The 24,734-nt window shown below is 37.5% G+C and overlaps 1 protein-coding gene across 2 annotated transcripts in view; it reads left to right on the top strand.

Annotated features, from left to right (window-relative positions):
• Positions 1-4,556: 4,556 nt before the first annotated feature.
• CHKA (choline kinase alpha) overlaps positions 4,557-24,734 on the top strand; it is a 36,307-nt gene continuing 16,129 nt past the window's right edge. The window contains exons 1-3 of one of the 2 annotated variants that reach the window (XM_070765757.1): positions 4,557-5,071; positions 13,582-13,693; positions 23,658-23,711. In XM_070765757.1, the coding sequence (XP_070621858.1) occupies positions 4,707-5,071; positions 13,582-13,693; positions 23,658-23,711 (531 nt within the window). In that variant the 5' untranslated portion in view covers positions 4,557-4,706. The remainder of the gene's footprint in view (positions 5,072-13,581; positions 13,694-23,657; positions 23,712-24,734) is intronic. The other variant, XM_070765767.1, reaches the window with a different exon arrangement.

The following is a 24,734-nucleotide window of genomic DNA, read 5'->3' as shown; positions in this document are numbered from 1 at the left end:
AAAACTAGAAAACAAAATTGATAAATAATTGGCATGGCTTCTTCAGGATGGGGCTTGAGTGCAAATCAATGTAACAATAATTGTAAACAAAGGAACTGGAAATGAACATTCCAAAGTACAAACTTCAGCTTCCTTGTACAAAGTACATGGGAAACAAGGTTTTTTTAAAAAAAAATAAAGGAAGATTAATATGCTGAGGGCTGAAAACTAGCTGTTTCCAATGAAATGAAAGTGAGCACATTTTCTCACAAAGATTTCCTGAACACAGTAGTAATTTCTCTGCTATTGCTAACAATAGTCCTTAACTTCTGTGCATAAAGGCACAGATGGACAAGGTATTACTTTGAAACTATTCTTTGCAATCTTTTCCTGATTTCCAAAGCATCTTCCTTTTGCTTAGAAATAAAGTGAGAACTGGACGCATATTTATTAATCCTCTTCACAACCCTCAGAAGTTGCCTCAGTGCTCAGAGTAGCACCAACCTGATTAGATGGAAGGCTGTCGGAGATTATGAAACTAAAAGCTGGACTGGGAAGTCCAGAAAACATGCTGGAAGAAGACAGTGACAAATTATTTCTATATTGCCGCTCAAAAAATCTACTTGAATATGCCAGGATGTACGACCAATTGGTCTTTGAATCACTGTATTTCTTGTTTTTGCAGGTTCAGACTCAGACAATCCATTTATCCACCTGCTGTCTTGAATCTAATCCTCCCTCACTAGATAATACTGAATGCTTGCAACTTGTTATCTTTAAGCAATAATCATATAAGCTTTCATATATTAATCCACGTATTTTCCATTTTAGTACTATTCAACTGTTTTGCATTGGGCTTTTAAAAAAATTGTAGAACCGGCTTTGCAACTTTTTTTATTTGGATAAGTGTGGAGAAAGAACTGTAGATAGCAAATGTGTGTTACTGGTTAACGTTTTTAAAACAAATTTTTAATGCTTGCATACGTAGCTTAGTAATTGTGGATATATGCATATATTTACTAGACTTTTAAAAGGGAATTCAAAGCACCTCAAAATTTCAAATAGTTACAATACTGTATTTTGTGGTTTCTCCCCCACAACCAATCATAATTCACACATGATCTTTAATTTTTCTCACAATTGCTAGATTATACAGCCCATTATAGAATATTGTATAACCTGCTCTGAAAAAATATCACTTTAAAGCATGGAATAAACAAGATGTAAATGAACAAATAAAGCATTAGAAGCAAGAAATAGAAGTGGCATTATATTACTTTTCTATTTATTCCAATTAACTTGGGATCATTTCTGGATGAAATAAAGAAAGTTTAAGTTTGTTTCCTTAGATAAGTGTTTCCCAACCTTGGCAACTTGAAGATATCTGGACTTCAACTCCCAGAATTCCCCAGCCAGCATTCACTGGCTGGGGTATTCTGGGAGTTGAAGTCCAGATATCTTCAAGTTGCCAAGGTTGGGAAACACTGCCTTAGATGACACCAAATATAATTCACAATTTAGTCTTAGATGACACCAAATATAATTCACAATTTAGTCTTGGAGGGCAGAAGTGACACAATTCAAGAGACAAAGATTATTTTGGAAACCATATCTGACGGAATAGAATTCTTTATTGGCCAAGTGTGATTGAACACACAAAGAATTTGTCTTTGGTGAGTATGCTCTCAGTGTACCTAAAAGATACATGATGATTGATGATTGTTCTTTATGTAAAGGGACCTAGTCCTTACTGAGAAATATTCCTTCCTTACTCGTTTGGGAAAATGAGACATAGTTATCATATGATTATGAGGTCAATCACTCACATCTACAAATTGCCCAATATTTTAAAAAGCCGGGGTGGCGCAGTGGTTAGAGTGCAGCACTGCAGGCTACTTCAGCTAACTGCTAGCTGTAGTTCAGCAGTTCAGATCTCTCACCACTGGCTCAAGGATGACTCAGCCTTCCATCTTTCCAAGGTGGGTAAAATGAGGACCCAGATGGTTGGGGGCAAGAGGCTGATTCTGTAAACTGCTTAGAGAAGGCTGTAAAAGCAGTATGAAGCAGTACATAAGTCTAAACGCTATCGCTAATGCTATTGCTATTGAAGAATAAAAGTGGCATTTGTGGGATAGATTTCCAATACAAAATCTTTCCCAACTGATACCTAAACATGGCCTCCCATATTCCTATTTGACATTGTTCATCTCACCACCACCACTACCCCCATCCAAGAGCAAACAGGCTTAAAGCAACTTTGGTGTATCAACCTTTTTCTCCTTAATCTGACAAGGGCCACCTCAAGAGGCATAAAACCTATCAGCTTCTGTCATCAGCCAACCTGGAGGAAAGTCAAGCAGTTGCCAACGATTGGGGGACACCGGCAATGCAGGTTGGACGAGGGACCGTCCATGTCAAGCAGGATTTTTTTCCTGCCCACTCGAAGATGGGCATACACACAGGACTTAAATCCCATGGTTGTGAATAATAATAATGTTTATTTATAATGCCCTATTAGCAAAGGGCATAACAAGAGACCATATACAGCTGATACAGACAGTAATACTTCTTAAGTAATGTATACACTTGACAAAATCACTGCTAATAAAAACCATAAGTTTATATGCCTCCCTTTTGCTCCACAGATGGATTACAAATGGATTCCTTATTTAATGGACAAATAGTTTTAATATTTATTTTTTTATTTAAGTAGGGCCTACCCTTATTTATCATGTGGCTTCTGAAAATATATAATTATAAACAATCATTTATTATGGAGAAAAATAAACATAGTCAGACTTTCCTATTACTTAAATAGGTCATAATATGTATTAGTAAGAAAAATTAAACATTAAAAAAAATCCCCAAAAGATTATGTCATACCACTTTCATACTGTTAAAATTTGACTTTGGGAAGTATTTTTTGATAGAAATAATAAAGTTCTGGTTCTTTTGAAGGTCTCAAATGTATGCATGTACTGTAATTATGACTGTTTTTATAACAAATGAGTTTTTTATTACCGGGTTTTATAGTTTTAAATATTATATTCGACTTTTTCTTATTGTTTTGTATCTATTTGTATTTGTATTTATATCATTATTGTAAGCCGCCCTGAGTCCTTTGGGATTGGGCGGCATAGAAGTTGAATAAATAAATAAAAGAACGGAGCGCAGGTAAACCTGCAGCGAAGTACAAACACAACTGAGGTTATGTTTTATTTTATTATTAGAGTTGGAAGGGACCTTGCAGGTCATTTAGTCCAGTGTTTCCCAACCTTGGCAACTTGAAGATATCTGGACTTCAACTCCCAGAATTCCCCAGCCAGCATTCGCTGGCAGGGGAATTCTGGGAGTTGAAGTCCAAATATCTAGTCCATCTTACTTTCAACCCGACGCTGCTCCGGGTCGGGTTTCTTCCTCACCACCACCATCCCGCCGTTCCTTTCCTGCACTGAAATACTGTAGTCTTAAATTCAATTTTCACTTCACGAGTTTGTAACTTTCCGCTTTTTAAAAAAATCGCAAAAGGGTGGCAACCGCCTTGCTTCTCCCCCCACCCTTCCTTCTCCGGAGCAGAAGCACGCCGTGTACTGTACTTCCACCCCGTGTCCTTGGCCTGATGGTGCGGACTGCACTTGGCTCCAGAGCAAAGGCGCTACCTTCCGCCGCCTTGAAAGGAAGGAGACGCGGGGGCCGCCCGGGGCCCCCCTCAGACAAACTCTGCTTCGCCGTGCAGAGTCCAGTGCGGCAAATCCCACCTTCTTCCAGGGGGAGAAAGGGAACAAAGGCGGTCTTTTCCCGCGCGGTCTTTCCAAGCCTTGGTCGCTTCCCACCGCATAGCACCAGTTTCGGCCTGGGCGGCTTCTTCCTCCTCGCCCTCGCTTCGCACCCTCTCTGGTTAGCTTTCGACACCCCCCGCCCTCCTTTCAGGCCTCCCCCAAATCCTACAGCGCTCCAGGCGCCTGCAAGCAAGCAAGTGGTTAAAAAGAACGGAGCCGAGAAGAAAATTTATTTATTTATTTATCTAATTTATATGCCACCCCACTCCCGAAGGGCATGAAAGTCGACCTTACAAACGTGAAGCGAGAGGGGCGGGGACGGGAAGGTTTCACACAAACGGCGGAGCGAGTGAGGAGAGTGATGGAGCTTGATGAAAGATGGAGGAGCGAGCCAAGCCTGAGCTACTACTACGAGGGCAGGGGGGAGGGATGAGAAGCGGGCAGGCGGGAGTGCGAACTCGCCCAGGCCCCGCTTGTGGCGCAGGCGGAATAGAAAAAATGTACCCACATCACCTCCGCCTCCCCCTCCCACCTTCTACATTCTCTACGTTTGTGTCTTTGGGATACGCGTAAGCCTTTCAGGGGGCCCCTCCCTCCCCCTTTCGAATAACCAGAGCAACGAGGAAGGCAGCCAATGGTCTTCCCGCGCCGCTTCTTCCCTGTGGGCCAATCAGGGAGCGTCGCGACCGCAACCTTTGCGGTTGGAATCGGGCCTGCAGCCAATCAACACAGACAAAGGGGCCGGGAGGCCGGCCGGGCGGGGGGAGGCAGCTTTTTTAGATGAGGCGATCTCGTGCACTGGCGTCCTCGTGCCGAGCGCCTATAAGTACGAGGTGGAGGCCCGTGGCGCGCGCTGTTAGACCTTTTCTCTGCGGGGGATTCCGGCTGGAGCGCTCGGCGTGTTTTTTTTCCCTCTCCCCTTTTTGCTCTTCCGTCCGCGCGGTCGTCATGAAGACCAAGTTCTGTAACGGCGGCGAGGCCGACCCTTCTTCCCCTCTGGGGTTCCTGCTGGGGTGCGCCCCGGGGCCGGTGTTACCCCCCGCCCTCAGCCAGTCGCCCTCCTCGCCCCCGACTTCCAACGCCGATGCCGAAGGGAAGGAGCTGGGGCTCCGGGGCCAGGGCCACCAACAGCCGCCGCCACCACCTCAGCAGCAGCAGCCGCCTCTGGTTCTGCCGTCCACCCCGACATCCCCGCCGGCGGAGGAGCAGCCCGATCCCCGCACCCGGCGCAAGGCGTATCTGTGGTGCCGGGAGTTCTTGCGGGGGGCGTGGCGGGGGCTGCGGGAGGACCAGCTGCGCATCACGCCCATCAGGTTAGCATCTCGCTAGTATCGGGATACCGCTAACAGCCGGGTGTGGTGGTGGGGGGAGTAAAGGGGGGCTCGGCTCCTTCCCAACGGGGCGTTTAGTCGCCGGGGCTTCTCCTTTATGACATTGGGAGGGCCGTTGCCTTAGCCACGGGTAGCCCAGAGATGGAGAGGAGGGGGGAATCTTTTAAATGTTAAAAAACGGTGGGGGAGGGGGAGTGTCGTTCAACAAAACTGAGAGGAAGTGGGGGTGGGGCTGATATTTTAGAACTGAATTCTTTATTGGCCAAGTGTGATCGTGCACACTAGGAAATGTGCATATGTTCTCAGTGTACATAAAAGGAAAAAAAGATACATTTGTCAAGAATCATGAGGTACAACACTTAAGGATTGTCATAGTTGTGGTTCACCTTGTGTCTTTTGTGTTTTAAATGGCGGGAGCAACCAGATGGTGTCAAAAGTTGTTCTTCGCTCCTTCTTTAGGAAAAAGGTCTCTCCCAAAGGCCATCATTGGTTGCCGATCAGTTTCCGGTCACAATTCAAAGTGTTGGTTATGACCTATAAAGCCCTACATGGCATCGGACCAGAGTATCTTCGGGACTGCCTTCTGCCACACGAATCCCAGCGACTGGTTAGGTCCCACAGAGTTGGCCTTCTCCAGGTCCCGTTGACTAAGCAAGGCTGTCTGGCGGGACCAAGGGGAAGAGTCTTCTCTGTGGCGGCCCCAGTCCTCTGGAATAAACTCCCTCCGGAGATTAGGGCTGCCCCCATCCTCCTTGCCTTTTGCAATTTTAAAAACCCACCTATGTCGCCAGGCTTGGGGAAGTTGATATTCTCCGTAGTTACTATGATTTATGTATGGTTTGCTTGGGTTGTGTGATTAATGTTTATGATAAGGGTTTTAATCTGTTTTTAATATTGGATTTGTACATTGTGTATTGTGTTGTGAGCCGCCCCGAGTATTCGGAGACGGGGGCGGCATACAAATCTAATAAATTATTATTATTATTAAGGCCATTCTCCCTCAGATATTTTTTATTTATTTATTTATTTATTTAGTCCAATACACAGTACATATAGAAGAGAATAGACATGTAGTAATATATATAAAGAAAATATATAAAAATAGAGGAGAAGATATATGAAAGGAAGAAAATATATATGATATATGAGATAAAGGAAAGACAATTGGACAGGGGACGAAAGAATTAGGGTGAGGCTTGGGAAGGTTGCAAAGTCGTTCTGGAAATGATTGATGGAAAGGGTATTTACACATCTGCTAGTTGTAGTTCAGCAGTTGAAATCTCACCACCGAGGTGGGTAAAATGAAGACCCAGATTGTTAGGGGCGATATGCTGGTTTTGTAAACTGCTTAGAGAGGGCTGTAAAAGCACTATAAAGCGGTATATAAAGTCTAAATGCCAGAAATGCTACTGCTATTAATCTATAAAGTTTTTTTAAGAGTGGTTATTAATTTTAGCCTATGCCTTTTTCTCCAGGTTAGCTAATACTGGAGAAAATTTGTGATGCATAGAAGATGACTCATAAACTGTTCTTTGAGTATATATCTGCAGTAACTTTCTGACACATTGCAACGCTTCTTTTCCGTCTAGTGAAGAAGAGGATTGCTTCAAATATTTAAAAAAATATTCATTTATTATTAATTGGATTTATATGCCGCACCTCCCTCAGGACTCGGAGTGGTTTATAAAATGTAGGACTTACCTTTGATCATGTGCGTGTATTGCATGCTAAGTAAAATTTCTATTGTGAAACTCTGCCTAGTCTGGAATGAGGAAAAAGCTTTGTGATTTCAGATTCTGAACAATCTTAATGAGGCTTCAAATACATTTTGTTTTGTTGTTAAACCCTTGAAATGCCCTATAAAATTGGCTGATTACTTTTAATAGTCACCATTAGCAACTGTCTCAAGTTTGCGTAGCATAAAATGTTTTAGAGAAAAATTCATAGTTTGAGGTGATACAAATTTGGATCATATGGGATGGTTTCTGAACAATGAAGACTTGTATTGCTTCTGCCCTTTTTTGAAATAAGACTGCTTAGCATGAAGAGTCATTTCTTGACTGCAAGTTCCTGTAAATTGTTAGGTGCCTTTCTCTGATTCATAATCCCAGAAGTAAAAAGAGTCCCTGGGGAGTTGGGCAGCATATACATTAAATAAAATAAAATAACTGCCTTGCAAATACTGCTAGAAAAGTAAAGATTAAGAAGATTTGTTAATTCAGTGTACAGTGTTCCCTCGATTTCCGTGGGGGATACGTTCCAAGACCACCCGCGAAAGTAGAATTTCCGCGAAGTAGAGATGCGGAAGTAAATACAGTACACCATTTTTGGCTATGGACAGTATCACAAGCCTTCCCTTAAGACTTTAAACCCCTAAATTACCATTTCCCATTCCCTTAACAACCATTTACTCACCATTATTACTGGTATTCGCCATTGAATAAGACACTTAGTGATCCTGATATTTATAAACATAATTATTTATTAACAATAAAAAAAATTGTTATTTATTTGCAAAAATTATTAGTTTGGCGATGCCATATGATGTCATCGGGTGGGAAAAACCGTGGTATAGGAAAAAACCCGCGAAGTATTTTTTAATTAATATTTTTTGAAAAACGTGGTATAGGCTATTCGCGAAGTTCGAACCCGCAAAAATCGAGGGAACACTGTATTGCCATTTAAATTATGTATGTTTTCAGAATTATGTGAAAAGTGTAGGTTTTTTAAAAAAAGAATATCTAAGTTATATTTGTGCACAAGAGAGAGATGTTGAACTTTGGTCTAATTTCTTTTTGCTTGAGTGGCAACCTTCTTCATTTAGAGCAGCCTTTTTCACCAATAGGAAAGAGTTGAGTGGAAATTTGGTGAAATTTATTCTGCTAAAATATCTTTTTTCCCAGATATTCCCCCCCCTCCCCAGTATATATGCCAGATGGTTGCCCAGCCCCTATTCTAATATCTGCTTTGTTGTACCTAAATTTACATAGTTCCTACTGGAATTTAAGAAGCTTGCCTCTTTAATGCACAGACAAAACAAAAAATAATGCATGTAGTAAATTAAACCACAGTTTAGATTTATGTAATAAAGCAATCCTGCTTTAATACTTGATATTTGAAGAAGTACTAACTTTTAGAGAGAGAAGCAAAATATAGAAATACCAAATGAATGGGTGAAGTGATCACTTTATACCTTTATATATTGAGACTAGTGACAACACTCTAATTTTGACATTTAAACCTGTACGGTGTCAAAGATATTTTCATTTGGCAGATTAAAAAGTAAGTGACTAGAACAAAACTGTAGGACAACTAAATTGAGTTGAGCTATACAAAACTGCCTAGTTTATTAACAGAATATCAACTTTAAATGAACGTATGGGTATGGTTGAACAATAGAGAGGATTCCCTGCCGGAAAAATACTGTGTCACAGGAACATCAGTATGATGGTCAAAAAAGGTGATGATTCTATCAACTAGTTTTGATATTTATGAAATGGCTAGCTAAATTGATAGACATCAAGTGCCTTTACTGAGTGAAAAACCTTTACTGGATGAAAAAATGACTAATAGGGCCACATGTTTTGACCTAACATACCTCAAATGAGCAAGCTTACAAAATGTATCCAAAATTAAGTGGTGACTCTTGTGGCATTGAAATTTGGCCAGTTTTTTAAAATGTTTTATAACATAAAAGTTATCCTAAAGCATTTACGGCATAATGCAAAAATGTCATAAAGCATTTCCTGTAGTTAATTTTTATTGTTGGACTGTAGTATATAGATCACCATGGGCTACTCTCAAGGCAGATACATCTCTGCATTTTTAAGAACTTTTCAAGCATATACTGTAGGTAATTCTTGCTTAACAACTGGTCAAATTAACAACTTCAGAAAGGGTGCATTACATCTTGTAAAGCACCCCAAGTACCCCTAAAGTCACATGATTGCAATCTGGATGTATGGCAGTCTGTTTGCACCTATGACAGGTACACTCCACAGTCATGTGATTTGCAGTCTTTGCCAACTTCCCCAGAAAGTCCATGGGGAAGCTGGTAGGGAAGCTGCAAACTGCTGCCCTCTGTTGAGAGAATCCTTCCTGTCTTTGGAATTGATTGAATGAGCTCTCTACCAAAAGATTTCAGCTCACCTGCTGAAATCCAAACCGTCACTGCACTGCACTGAAATCCTTCTCTCTCTGCATCCCTCTCTGTCTGTGCAGGCAAAGAAAAAAGGATTTTTATCTCCACCTGTTTGCATAATGAGGCATGTTTAACAGCTGCTACCGGAAGTTCAGGCATTGACTAAAGCAGTTACATGATGTCTTGCTTAACAACTGATTTGCTTAACAACTAAGATTCTAGTCCCAACTCTGGTTGTTAAGCACAGTCTGCCTATATTAAAAGCTCTTCCATTGTAGAAGGCGTTGAGGAACCTGGTAAGGAGGAAGTATTTTTACAACAATGACCCAAGAGGTTATGGGTTGTCTGAGATATTTTTATAGGGATAGTTTATGATTTTTAACACTGTTGTAAAAATAAAATGGGGCCCTTGTCCCATGTTCTACTCCGTTATTTCTGAAGCGGCCAGCACAAAAAGCTGCCAAGCTGCTTGACATTTTCTTGTATTATTGAAGAGGATACAGGTAGTCCTAGTTTACTGATTGCATACTTTAGTAATCACTTGACGTTACAAAAGTGTATGCATATAAACACAGTGTATGCATATACAGTGTATGAGTATATGTCCAATTCTCAAATTTCATTATTTCAGTGTCCTGCATTCACATGACCACCATTTTAAACCTTGTTCTTAATTGGGTTTTTTTTACTGCTTTTAGTCAGACCTTTATCCTGTTGTAAAGTCACTAAGGTGAAATAGGTAGAAACATAGAAACAGAGAAGATTGATGGCAGAAAAAGACCTCATGGTCCATCTAGTCTGCCCTTATACTATTTCCTGTATTTTATCTTAGGATAGAAAAATGTTTATCCCAGGCATGTTTAAATTCAGTTACTGTGGATTTACCAACCATGTCTGCAGGAAGTTTGTTCCAAGCCTCTACTCTTTCAATAAAATAATATTTTCTCACGTTGCTTCTTTCCCCCAACTAACCTCAGATTGTGCCCCCTTGTTCTTGTATTCACTTTCCTATTAAAAATACTTCCCTCCTGAATCTTATGTACATTACTTAGGTGGTAATGTACCTTATGTACACTATTTAGGTAGTGTAGAGATTTAATAAATTAAAATAAAATAAAATTAGCATACCCAACCAGCATGAAACAAGCAGACTTGATGGAAAATATAGAAGTAAAATCCAAAGTGCAGATTCACTTAGGCCAAATGGAAAATATTACCTATCGGTTGCAGCTACTGGTATATAATTTTCTGTTTAGCCACAGAGAAGGTGGTCCCAGTTGTCACTTAATGGGGACTACCTGTACATTTTTCTTTCTTCAAGACTATGTAATTTGAGATTATTCAAGTAAGAGCAACAATAGAGTGTCCAATTCAACATGAAACAGTGTTGGAAACAACCTAAAGTACCAGACGACTCACTCCTCCTTAAAAAAAATATTAGGCAGGGCTTTTCTTATTGGAGAAAGCCAACTGGTTTTGGGATTCCAGCTAGCTGCTTTCCCTTTCTTTCTTAGAAAACTAAAAAAATTGCAGCTGTTACATCCTAGCTTCTGCAGTACCTGCTGGGTTTAATATTTAAACATTGCTGAAGTTGCAAAAGAATAGTGCACTATTTGTACAAAGAAACTCAAAGGCTGCTCACTTCTGCTTCTCAGGAAAAAAGACTGACAACCTTTAGAAAGTTACCTGCAAAAGCTGTCTTCTGTCATGAAAATCTAGGAAGAAAAAATTGTGTTACTTCAGGAGCGAACATAGATGTTATTGCTAATATTCTGTGGGGCTATTGGTGCTATTAAGTTGGGTGTGGGATAAATCCAACCAATGGCTTTTTATGGGGCAAAGGTTGTACTCAAAAACTAGGCAAGGGCAGAGTAGAGTGGACAAAGCCACATACCAGGCTGTTTGTCCTCTACATCAGTGTTTCCCAAACTTGGCAACTTGAAGAAATTTGGACTTCAACTCCCAGAATTCCCCAGCCAGCATTTGCTGGCTGGGAAATTCTGGGAGTTGAAGTCCACATATCTTCAAGTTGCCAAGGTTGGGAAACACTGCTCTACATGATCATAAAATCTATCAAAGTGAAATGAAAAAAAAAATAGTGGAATTTTTCCTGTGTATCTGATACTAAATTTGAATTTTAAAAATTGGTAATATGATTGCTACAGATTATCTCTATCCCAAGCACTGCTCATATGCAGAGCTTCTTGCTTTCTGGACAGTCCTAGATTTTAGTTGCTTGCCATCTTGATTCCCAGAACATTTCTGAGCCAGATGTTGATCCAGAAATCTACACTATGGCACTGCATTTTCAAACAGCTCTAGTCCAGTGATGATGAACCTTTTTTTGGCTCAGGTACCAAAAGGGTGCATGCGATAGTGTGCGCACACAGGCCCACATGCATAATGCAAAATCCTTCCCCTGTGCGCATGCACACAAACCCCATGCTACTTCCCGTGCATGCTCACAACCACAACCTCCTGCACTCCCCTCCCCCCACATGTGCACAGTCCTTACTAAACCCTCCAGACTTCCATTAGGCCTGTTAGGCTGTTTTTCACTCTCTCCAGGGTTCAGGAAAGCATCCTGAAGCTTGGGCATGGGGGAAAATGGTCCAATGGGCCAATCAGAAGTTTGGGGGAAAAATGGAAGTGGAGCTGCCCTTTTTACGTTCAGAGAGTGGCAGCCAGGCCTCACACACCTCCGCCCATTTCATCTGTTATCAGCTACAAAGCCCTTTCCTAATGGCCTTTCCAGCCAATAACAGCTCTAGATTGATCTGGAGCTCTGTTATCGGCTGCAGAGATCTTTCCTGCAGCCTCTCTAGCTGATAACAGAGCTCTGGGTCAATCTGGAGCTCTGTTATCAGCTGCAGAGGCCTTCAGGAAAGCCTTGCTGGCTGCAGAAGGAAATGGCATGGGAGGCCTGGCTGCAACTGCCCAAAGCTGAAGAAATTCCTGAAGACCTCTGACAGCGAAAAGGAGGCTGGGAGTGATATACACAAGTGAACGTCCGGTTGGCTCATCCAGGAGGCTTTCCTGAAGCCTGGGGAGAGCAAAAACCGCCGAAAAGGAGGCCGAAAATTAGCGCATTCTCCCTGGAGCTGACATAGGACAAGGCCTTGCGTGCCCTCAGATATGGCTCTTTGTGCCACTTGTGTCACATATGCCATAGGTTCGCCATCACTCTTCCAGTCTGAGAGAGAAATGGGAGGGGGGTGGATTTTTAAAAACCCAAGAAGGATTGGGGATGACTTATGACTGTTCACTTAGCTACCATTCAGAGATATGATCGATTTCCCTGGGGGGTGATTACTACCTGGATTTGAGCTTTCAATTACCATTTTCTGTCCATCCCAGGTGCTTGGCAGCTGACCTGAATTATGGCTATTTGCAGGATCTCACTGTTTCATAACTGGATTTTATGTTGGTCTGGTGAAAACCAGAATTTACTTCCTGTTTTCAACAGAAATGGCCCATAGTTAGGTAATCATTAGTTTGTTTAATGAGCACTGCATTCAATTAAAGGCCATGGTGGTCGCTTTATAGCCATCACAAAAAAAAAGGGAAATTCAGATCAGTAGTATGGTTGATTTGATTTACAACCGTCATGATATATAACATGATATATAACCAGGTCCGAGTCCTCGGAGAGGGGCGGGTATACAGATCTAATTAATAATAATAATAATAATAATAATAATAATAATAATAATAATAATAATATAACTACAATGGGCAGGCTCCATTATTGCTGTAACTTTAGGATTTCCTGTACTTAGAAATAGGAAGATAAATCGTGAACCTGCTCAGTTCTTTAATTGTAAAATCTATTTTTAATAGCTTATACAACAGACTACATTATTATGCTAATACCATTATGCTGCTATTAATGTCTTTCTAACATGTAAATTTGAATAAGTACTGTATTTACTAAACAAGGCCAATGATTTTATTTAAAATGGAAAGATACAGCATAATCATAAAATGGCTGTTTTGGGTATGACTAAGCATGAATGTCTTGTCATGGAGATAAACTTAGTAACAAAATGGGAATTCTCAGTGTGCACTGATCTGTCCATACTCAAAAAAAAAAAAAAAGAAAACAGGAAGAGACAAATACAAGCAAGAAATATGATTTGGGATTCAAAACGGAGACCACTAATTGAACTTGATTTTTTTCTGCTCCAAAATATCTTTATGCAGAAAGCTACATGAATCTAGGCACTGCAAATTTGGATTTGAATCCAAAGTATAAATCCATTTTTCACACTTGGGTTCGGAATCATATAGTCCATCTTATTTGAATACCGACACTTTCCTGTGCTAAATAAAAATGCTTTTCTTTTTGTAGAGGAGGACTCAGCAACATGCTATTCCAGTGTTCTTTGCCTGACACTATAGAGACCGTTGCAGATGAACCACGCACTGTTCTTCTTCGTTTATATGGTGCAATTCTGCAAATGGTGAGTATTGATAGAACAATGGGGGAAATGATTTCATAGTGTATATATGAATAATATACATTTCAGCTGCTCCACCAATGTTGGTTTATTTATTGCATTAAAATATGTGGTTTTTAATGTAAATGTCAAGTGTGTTTGAAATACAAAATATCTATTAGTTTTTGTCAATGCACGTAGGACTCTTGTCTTAAACACTTGTTATTGGCTCATCATTATGCATATCTGAATTGAGAAATAACATTGCTGATAACTTTGTTCACTCCCTAGCTCTGAACTGAATCATTAGCCTTGAGTAATAGTGACTTACACATCTTTTTCCAAAACGACTCTTGCAGGAAACCCATAGTAGGTCTTTATTGTTGCTTAAGCAACATTACATTTGATATAAGTTTCACCTTTACCATGTTTCTACTGCCAGGTGTTAATGTTAATTCCTTTTAATATATCCATCGTAAAGTGATATCGATTAGTCTAGAAATAATAAAAGGAAGCAGATTCTGTATATAAGACACAGGAGATGGCCTCCCCATTCTCTTCATCAAAAGAATCAGCCTTTGTAATAATAAGGATTCTTTTTCTTTACTGTTCATTGATTTGCTTGTCAGCCGCTAAGTATGCTTTCAGGCATTGGGCAAAAATTACTAAAAATACAATTATGTTTCTCATGCTAAGAATTTAGTGCCAACTAAAAGTAATTTTTAAAAAATCTAAGATACAATCAAACATGTAAATAGCTTGAATGTGTAAGTATGTTAATGAACATTTTAAGAGATTAAATTTAGATTTAAACACTTAATAAATATTTTTTTAAAAAATGCCTGGCATTGAAAAGGTAACAGGATTGGTGTTGGTCTCGCTGCCCCCCTTCTCCATGGAAATGCTGTTAGTTATGTCTACTTTACCTCAGGTGATTATGGCATCTAGAAAAGATTCTGAAGGTACCATCACATAAACACAGCAGCAGGTGTTATATCAGAGTTAGGGTTAGGGTAGGTTTTACACTTTTAACTAGAAGTAGGAATGAACAGAAGCTAGTGCAAATATTTATCAGTAGCATATTTCGACTTAGTATCCCAAACAGGTAGAAGTTGAATTGGCTGCAGTTTCCAGGTAGTTTTCAGAAGTGATCCTCCCTAATGTAATTGGTTTTGGACCAGGATTGAGGTGACAGATTAAAATCCACCTCTGGTTATAAAAGCTCACTGAGCAATTTTGAGATAGTTCTCTGTAACTCTCATATATCTCTCAAACTTGCTTTTGGGGAAGAATTGAAGAAGGGAGACCTATTTACATTACTTTGACCTAGAGAAAATATAAGATAGGTTTAACAAATTATGTACAGTTTATGCAGTACAGGTAGTCCTCAAATTATGACCAAAATTGAGCCTAAAAGTTTGTAGTTAAGCGAGGCAGTTAAGTGAGTTTTGCCTTGTTTTACAATATTTTTGCCATACTGATTAAGAAAATAATTGCAGTTGTTACGTTAATCATGCAGTCATTGAGCGAATCTGACTTTTCCCATTGACTTGGCTTGTCAAAAGCTGGCTGGGAAGGCTACAAAAATTGATCCTATGACTAAGGAAAGTGCAATTGTCATATCATAAATATATGCCAGTTGCCAAGATCCCAAATTTGGATCACATAACTGATGATATGGCATTGGTCATAAATGTGAAAAATAAGTCACTTTTTCAATGCTGTTCTAACTTTGATGGTCACTAAACAAATAACCGTAAGACAAGGACTACCTGTAGTTGATCCCAGCAGTTATCAGAATATGCATAGCAATGACTTAATTTATCTATACCAAGTTTAGATTCTGATTCTTGCAGTCCAAATAGGAGTTCAGTTCATTGAGGCTACATAGAGTGAATCTGGACTTGCTAAAAATCTGCTTATGTTGTTAAAGCTCCCTTATTAAACCCATGGAATTCCGTGGTATGTAGCCATTGCACCAACAATGCATGTGAGTCCTGCTGCATTTTTGTGTAAAGGTGGTGCTATATCACAGAATTAACACAAGAAAGATTTTCTGATTATTTAATGAAGCCAAGGAATTTGTTCTCAAGTAGTGCTTTTAAGTGAGATGCCTAGAATTGATCCAGTGAAAAAAAAGAGGCAAAAATGTTACAAATTACCATTTCCTTCTCTATGAAATACGTACTATGAAATTAGGTCTGAAATTGGCCCAAAGTCATTGATTGTTAATTATTTGTGGACATTACTGCAATTCTAAATTTCTAGTTGTTTAACTAACAGAAAAATCTATAAGTGTAACATTATTCATAATTGAGTATTACTGTTGTTTTATTTTCTAAACATATTCATATGTATAGTCTAGAATGGTTCAGCAAGATAACAATAATGCCTAAAATATCTAGACCTTTTGGATAGCTTTACAGATTAGATAATCTGACATTGATTGAAATAATAGTTCTTGTAATGCATTGTCCCAAGACTGTAAAGATGTGTTACATCACAACATTGTTCAGTAGTGACCAAAGATGTAGAAATTTTGTTTAAAGCTTGATAAATTAATGTACCGTAGTATAGCTTTCCTTCCATTAAGAATCCTTAGTGCAAACTTTTGATCTGGTTCTTAAAAGAGTATTCATGATAGTACTGTATTCAATTTCTTATAACACCTGAACTCCAAATATATTGAAATTCAATATTAAATGCCATTTGAGTGTATAGTGAGAGTAATCCTGAGCATAATTTATTATAACTATATGTTTTGAAACTTGGATTAGGTACTACAACCCAAAAAGTAACAGGTTGAAATCTTGCAAGGCAATAACCAAATAAATAGATCTTTGCTGTTGCTGATTTATTGCTGTGATCTAAAATACTGAATGCTAGAATTACAATTCAAAATAATTGTTTCGTTAATTAAGAAATGAATTAAATCATGGTGCTATTATTATTCAGCGCATAAGATTACATATTTTAAAAAAGTTGTCTGCAGAGTAAATACAAATTAGTGCTTGGTTGTGATATGCTCGTTTTCATTTGAAAATATAGTGGAGTTTTCAGAACTTTAATATACACTACCATGTATTTTGACGTACATACTGCAGTTATAGTACTCTGAACATTTAGCCTTACAGAATCATAAATTGGATTGGATTGTGCTTAAGATTCCCCCTATTTTTATGGTATATTTTCTGCCTTTTTATGAAGAAAAAAATTCAGAATCTTTGGATTCAGTCCTAGTTTGGCTGCTCATTTGAGTATTATCCTATTTTTTTTAACTTGGTATTTAAGATTTTTGAAGATATCTAACTTCCTTTATTTCCATAGTGGCAGTGAAATGACTGTTTTTGTTGGTGCAGTTCACTAAGGTTTAAGTAAGCAGAGACAGTCCTCAGGTAAAACTTTCAGATTATATTGAGGGTCTCAATATAAACATTTGTCTCTTTCTAAACTATTTTTAATGCATAAGCAAACTGATTTTTTTCTAGTGTCATATTTTGATCTCAAAAATCAATAAAGTAATAAGAAAAATAAAACTGCAAAGTTACGAATGGCTCCTTATATTTAATTTAATTTAAATGAATTTCTAACTTTTTAGTTAGAAGTAAAGCTTATATTAACTGGCATTCAAAAAACAGTTATTCCCATTTTCAGATTCATATCAATTATCAGGACCAAACTTTAATTCTTCAGCACTTTTATTCCAAATTCAAAAAGTGCTAATTGGAAGATACCGTATCCATCCCTCATATTCCAACTGAAATGACATTTTTTTAAAAAAAAAAAATGTGCCTGCTGTTTGCTTTTCAACATAGTCCAGTTTGCTTATCATAAATACCGGAAGACACAAATGTCAGTGCATACATACTGTTCAATTATATTGCTTTAAGTTGGCTACAAGAAAATGCAGAAAAGACTTGAGATATTCTTCAGCCAACTTTTATTTTGTGCCACTATGAGGTTAGGAAGTAAATTGTAAAAACATTGTCGGCTTCTCCAAGATTAATAGAAAGAACAATATTATTGGTTGGTGTATACATCTGAAAGGCAGTTATTAAAGCAATTGAAATAAATAGAATTACAGTATTCCTTATTCCTTCCCTATTGCAAAAATGTACAAATTGCATTATATTGTTGTATAGTGTATTGTTTACTTATGGCAGAAACCCCATTTTAGCCAAATAAAGACAATTGGGAGGTTGGGCGGGGGGGAGGGCTCACACCTTATTTTAGCAGCCAGATATTAGAATTCTGTTGTTATTAGCAACCTGTCTGAGTTTTAATAAAATAGAAAGCATTTAAGACTATTTAATGTTCATAATCATATATAGATTGACTGCAATTGCTTGGTATTACATACCTACTTCCTACTTTTTATTTGTAACTCAGTAAATACGTAGAATTCTGTAATGCTTTTTCACTGTTGAAATTTTTGCTTTGAATTACCTGGTCGCAAAGAATAACTAAAAATGCCCATTTATTGGCATATAGAATTCCTGATAAGGGGACACTTGTTTTGTTGGGTGGCGTTAAGGGTCATCTGAGGGTAATGTACCATTTTAGTTGTATGTGCATGTGTTCTCTGCTGCAGGCTTGTCCATGCGATCGTGCCTAGAGCACTCTGGTTTCCAGGTGACAGACACGATTCACGGTATAGTATGAGATCTCTGAAGTTGGAGCATTCTCTGCTGGTTTCATTTCCTTTGGGCTCAGAGTATGAGGCTATGATGAAAAGGCTTATTTTTTAATAAATATTTTGGTAATATCTGCACAGTTTAAATGGAAACTGTAAATGGATTGCACCATTCCGTCTTTCTGCTCCCTTAAAAGAATGGTAATTTATCAGAAGTAAAAAGGATTAGGGATGTTCTTGGGATTAACACCCCCCCCCCATATTACTAATAAATCCCAACACCAGAAGTTCCCCATGTGCAGTTCAAGACCACAAATAAGATACTAACTGTGAGATATAAAAATTCACTTTAGATATTCAGTGCAACTCTACCCATATCCTGTGGAGTTTCTTTGAGTGTTCTACAACAGGTCTGTAAACTTGGCAACTTGAAGATTTGTGGACTTCAATTCCCAGAATTCCTCAGCCTTGCCATGCCTGCTGGGGAATTCTGGGAGTTAAAGTCCACAGGTCTTCACCTTGCCATGGTTAGCCATATTCTACAAGATAAATATGCTGACCAGTAATTAAACCAGTGATTTAATGCCTCCCATCTGATTTTTTTAGTGAACACAAAATGTTATTTTTAATAAAGAACTGAGCAATTTCTCTCTATGCTTATAGTTTGAGAAATTGGTGTAGATGCTCTCAACAAAATGGGTGCCATGATGGATATGATGCTGTATAATGCTTATTTACCAGTGATAGCTCCTAGACATCTTTCTACAAAGCTTTGTATCATAGTTTTTTACAGAGACAAATGATTGGATTTCTGAAGAAGGCACTGGATTACAAGTGTTTTCTCTATATTAATTTTCTAAGAAGAGCTCGATTTTTAATAGTAAATAAACATTACATTTAAAAAGAAAAATAATACAACTACAAGAAAAAAAATGTGCAGAAAAGAAAAAAATAGAAAAATAAGAATATACTTTGAAAAAGAAAAGAAATATATAAAGAAGTGGTATTACTCTTCTCTTAAAATACAACAAATGATCTCTTCTTCCAGTACAGTAGTATCTCAGGTCATGAACACTTCTAAGTATAACCAAATTGGGTGCCGACCAAAAAATCCACTAAACGTTTCACTCTGGTCGCAAACACATCCTTGAGTGGTGATCAAACACAGGCGGGTCAATTTTCCTTAAAACAGCGATTTCTCCTTCAGTGCCACTTTTTTTTTTTGGTATGCGCAGTCAGCCCTGCTTCCGGTCACGACCAAATCAGATTGCGACCGAAGTCCTGGAAAGGATTATGGTCTTAACCAGAGGTTCCACTGTATCTCATCTCTTAGCTATAAAGAAATCTTTAAAACCTCATCATTCAAGTCCTGGTCAGTAAGAATCCATTAAGGGTTACCAGAGATGACAACATACCTATTTTAAACTTGATCAAATGAACTAACTTTATATCCCTTCCTTTTATTTTTAACAATCTTGATCTTTAATGTGTTCAAAAGATGTCCTAGAACTTGATTTGTTTCAGTTTTTTTCCTTTTCATGATTCATAAGAATTTTCATGACATTTTTCAAAATTTAACATATCTTTTGTAAATCCAATATGAGAAAGGTCCATATTCCAAGACACTTCCATAATTGAAGACACTTTTTTTGTTTGGTGTTTGTATATTCTTCTATAAATATTAAGACTTCAGTGGCTTTCATTTGTGTGTCCAATATAGCATCTTCCATATCATTCTTGTATTGTGTCATTTTTAAATGCACTTTCAGATCAATCTTAGCCTTGTCTAGTGAAATTCGTTCTTATTCCATAACATCTTTTGTCCATAATGACAAACACTCTTAAAAGTCACTTCTGTGTCCATTGTTCCCAAACATTCTTCAGTGCATCCAGTGTTCAAGTGTTTTGTTCCATTCTGTAATAGTAAATCAAATTTAAATGTTCTTTTAAATGTAATCTTTAGTATGTCTGTTAATTGTAATATTTAGTACTTTTATGTACTAAAGATTACTAAATATTTAGTTTGGACCTGTCAAATTTTAATTCCATCTCTTTTTAAGAATTCAAAAGAATAATATTTTCACATGGAAAGGATTCTTATAATTAATTTCAAAATTTTATTTCAAATCTATCTGGACCCTTAAGTCTATAACTTTCTGAAGTCAGAGTTCTAATCACCCATTTGCTGTTTATTCCAAAAGTTTTAACTCCCTAAAGTTACTTTGCTAATGATTGAAAGAATCATTTCGTACCATCATCATTGGATGCTACAAAACTTGCCAAATCAAAGGTTTCCAATACAAGTAATCATAGACTTAAAATCATTCCTTTAGTGACCATTCAGTCTCAATGGCACTGAAAAAGTGGCTTATAAACTGCTGCTCTCACTCATTGCAGCATCCTCACAATCACATGATCAACATTCAGTTGCTTGGCAATTGGCCTATTTACGAGGGTCATGTGATCCATTTGCAGCCTTCCCAGCTAACTTTCAACAAGCAAAGTCAATGGAGAAAGCTGGGTTTGCTTAATGACACATGATTCACTTAACTGCAGTGATTTGCTTAACTGTGGCTAAGTCATAAAATTGGGCATGACTTAACTCCTTCATTTCCTATTTTGGTTGTAAGTCAAGGACCACCTGTAGCTTTATGGTAATTAGCAAGTAATATATTCATTTTAGCAAGTTCACATGCAAATTGGTTGACTTCATGAACATCTAATAAGCAGCTCATATTCCCAAGCAGAAAGCATGGATTTCTAAATATATAGTTATACTTCATAGGTAATTACACATTTCTGGCCTTTGCACTAGTAGATCAGACCATTAGAAGCATCTTGCAACAGTTTTTTTTCATGAATTGTACAGTAATGTTTTTTTAAAAATTATTGAAGTAAAGAAAATAGACTACTTTTATGCACACAATATGTAAACTGCAATGTGACTCTGTTGGTCTGATTTATTTATTCGATTTTTATGCCGCCCTTCTCCTTAGACTCAGGGCAGCTTACAACATGTTAGCAATAGCACTTCTTAACAGAGCCAGCATATTGCCCCCACAATCCGGGTCCTCATTTTACCCACCTCGGAAGGATGGAAGGCTGAGTCAACCTTGAGCCGGTGATGAGATTTGAACCGCTGACCTACAGATCTACAGTCAGCTGCAGTGGCCTGCAGTACAACACTCTACCTGCTGCGCCACCCCGGCTCATTTATTTATTGATTATTTTTGTTTCAGGAATTCCTGAAGCAAATCAATTTTATATTACCCCAAGCTATCAATATAATATAGGCATATGTTTGCTATAATGTAAAGTGATATAAGCCTATTCCACTTAATGGTTTTTCATTCTTTTCCAATGTACTAAGATGCAATTTTGAAACACCTTAATTCTAGATTACATTTTTAGAAGCAAGCCCATTGATTTTAGAATGTCTGTATTAGGCATTATTTGTAGCTCACAGTATACAAAATTATTGTAAAATTCTCTTCCAATGAAAACTTTTAGATATTATATTCTTACCCCTTTTTTCTTTAAATTAAAACTCATCATGTTAAATAGGTTCATTATGTGCTTATTTGAAAGAGGCATACAAAAATACTAGCTAGTTCCCATATTTGATAATCCAGGTAGAGGTAATCTTTGACTTACAATCATTTGTTTAGAGAGAAATGTTACAATCACACTAAAAAAACTGATTTATAAGCAGTCCTCATAATTATCACTGTTGCAGCTTCCCCGTGGACTAAATTCAGGTGTTTAGCAACTGGAGCATACTTACAATGGTTGCATCCCAGGGTTATGTGATCTTCATTTGCTATCTTCTCAGCTGGCTTCTGCCAACCAATGTCAATAGGGAACCAGATTCGAATGATTCACTTAACAATTACGGTGATTTTCTTAAGGATCATGGCAAAATTGGTTATAAAATCAATCAAAATTCATTTAGTAATCACCTCACCTAGTCCTAATTATCAAAGACTATCTGCATGTTAAAATAAACACCTCCTAAAATTCTGAGGAAAGCCTCTCTAATCCAGTTTGCTTCTGATGGATTGTACTATCAAAAAGGAGCAATAAGCCAGAAATACTTCTGGTTAATATATAACTTTGATTGTTACTCAACAAATAGACAGTGAGTGATTGTCAGTTAGTGGCAGTGACATAAGTTTGCACAACATTTCTATTTAATATGCAGTTCTAAGCTTGCCTTTATGAATAATCACAATGTCTGCTTTAATTAAATATTTTATAGAGAAATGTATGAGTATTTGCTAATATAGTGTTTTAATGAAAATACTTTATTGTAGACAACAGTTTTCATATTGAAGCAATTGAACAATTTTGTAGCACAACTCTTGAATTGGTTATTCATTTGTTATTTGGTAGAAGTATGATGCAAAATAAAGACTGCTCAGTTCCATTATCACCTTTAAATAATTTTGGTGAAAGGCTTTCTCTAGGAGCCTTTAAATGTAGTTTGGTTTTAAACATGTGTTATTAGAAGTACAACATTGGAAATTATTTTAAAATGCCATATATGATATATTCAATGGAACTGGGAAATGGAACAGGCCTATGTATTTCATAGCTTTGAAAGCCTTAATGGATTACAAAGCTTGCATTTTTGCTAGAGTTTAAAGTAATTACAATGAAAGCATGTGCCATTGAACTATACATTAATACAAAATGAAAAAGTTAGAATATGTTTAAATCTAGAAGTTAAGAAACACCCTGCTGTCCACCAACTCTGAAATTGCTTGATCTTTACTTTGATTTGCTTAAATTGCCTTGAAACTTAACTGGTGATCATATATAAAATGTATTAAAATATTGTTACTTTTCAGTGTAAAAGACATCTGTCAACAAATGGTTACTGGGATAAGTGAGTGCCTTCTTTACCTATACAACTAGATAATGCTTCCGCTAGATTTTGTATCTAGTAGTTGCTCCTGTAATAATTGGTTTATACTGTGATGCTAGCTTTATATATCTTAGAAAACCTAGTTAGTGCTGAACCCTCATTTATATTCCAAAATCAGGATATTCTTGTGTACCTGGAATATTTGGTAGACAAGGAAATGATTACATATTGTATTACATATGGTCTTGTCTGTCTGTTATTCTAGGCAGATTTAGATAGTGGAGTTCAATGGCACATCCTTTTTGAATAATTTGAAGTGATACCTCATGTAAATGAGAAGAGTTCCATTAAAATCTTTTGTAAGATAATTGTTGAATATACATTCTAAATATAGCTGGTCTTCCTGCCTCTCCTTATTGTGGTGGCTACAGATTGATTCATATTGGTTTTCAATGTCTTATTGGAAATGTTGCCTTTCTCATTCATAGAGGTCCTGTAATAAAGGAGGATCTGGACAGGCTCAAAAGGAGAATGATTTACAAGTAAGTATTGTCCTTGGTGAATGTCCATATCTGATTAGTACAGCACATGCAGGGTAATTACTATCTGCTTGTCTTTTATCCGTCTCCACAACTATTTTAATTTGCCTTCTCTGTTGGAGGTGGGAAGACCTTAAAAAAGTACTTCTGTAAGATTATTGCTCTTCCATAATTTGTCACAACGGATACAAAACATAACCAAAAATTATTCCTTTAAACCAGAAGTTGTGGGTCAATTTGAGACATCAGAGAAATGGCGCTTCCAAATCCTCCATTCTTTCTCTTTATTAGTAGCAACAGGAGCTAGGGCAGAAAAGAACAAATAGTTGATAAAGATTCTGACATGTGACAGAAATAATATATAAGGATGATATTCTAGAATTAAGATTGAAAACATAGTCATATCAGCTGGGGAGGATCAATGCCTCGAATCAGATGAAGCAAATAATGTTTGTAATATATATAAAATCATATGTATTAGACTCTGCACACATTTTTATTTGAAGAAAGGTGTTGGGGGAGAGAACTGTAACCTTGAACTGTATTTCAAAAGTAACACCAGCTGGCTCTAGTTGATAAAAACCAGCTGTAGCAGTCATGGGGAAAACTACAGATGCTCATGTAAGTGAGTATATTGAGCCAAAATGCCTTCAGGCATTTTGAAAACTTCCTTATCCACCAGTACTGTATTAAGAAAACTTTGACTCCTGAAGCAAAAACAAGAGATGTGATTGATTGTTTGTATTCTATCAAGTATAAAGATAGAAGAGATAGTGTTTCTCCATTGGAAGCCTTAATTATGTAGAAGTATACAAACTCGCTTGCTAAAAGAAAATATTTAATTTATTTGTACAATGCATATAATTGCCTACCTCACAAAAGGATTCTAAAAACAAAAGCATAATTTACAAAATGAACGTTTCAAAATACTGATCCAAAATAGTCTTCATAACAACACATGACTGAGGATTTAAAACTTGTTTCATTTTCAATCAATAAATGTGACAGATATATCTACAGTATTGA

Source organism: Erythrolamprus reginae, chromosome 1 (genome assembly GCF_031021105.1).
Source record: "Erythrolamprus reginae isolate rEryReg1 chromosome 1, rEryReg1.hap1, whole genome shotgun sequence".
NCBI lineage: Eukaryota > Metazoa > Chordata > Lepidosauria > Squamata > Dipsadidae > Erythrolamprus > Erythrolamprus reginae.
Note: the sequence above shows the minus strand (reverse complement) of the source record. Positions and strands in the feature narration are given on the sequence as shown.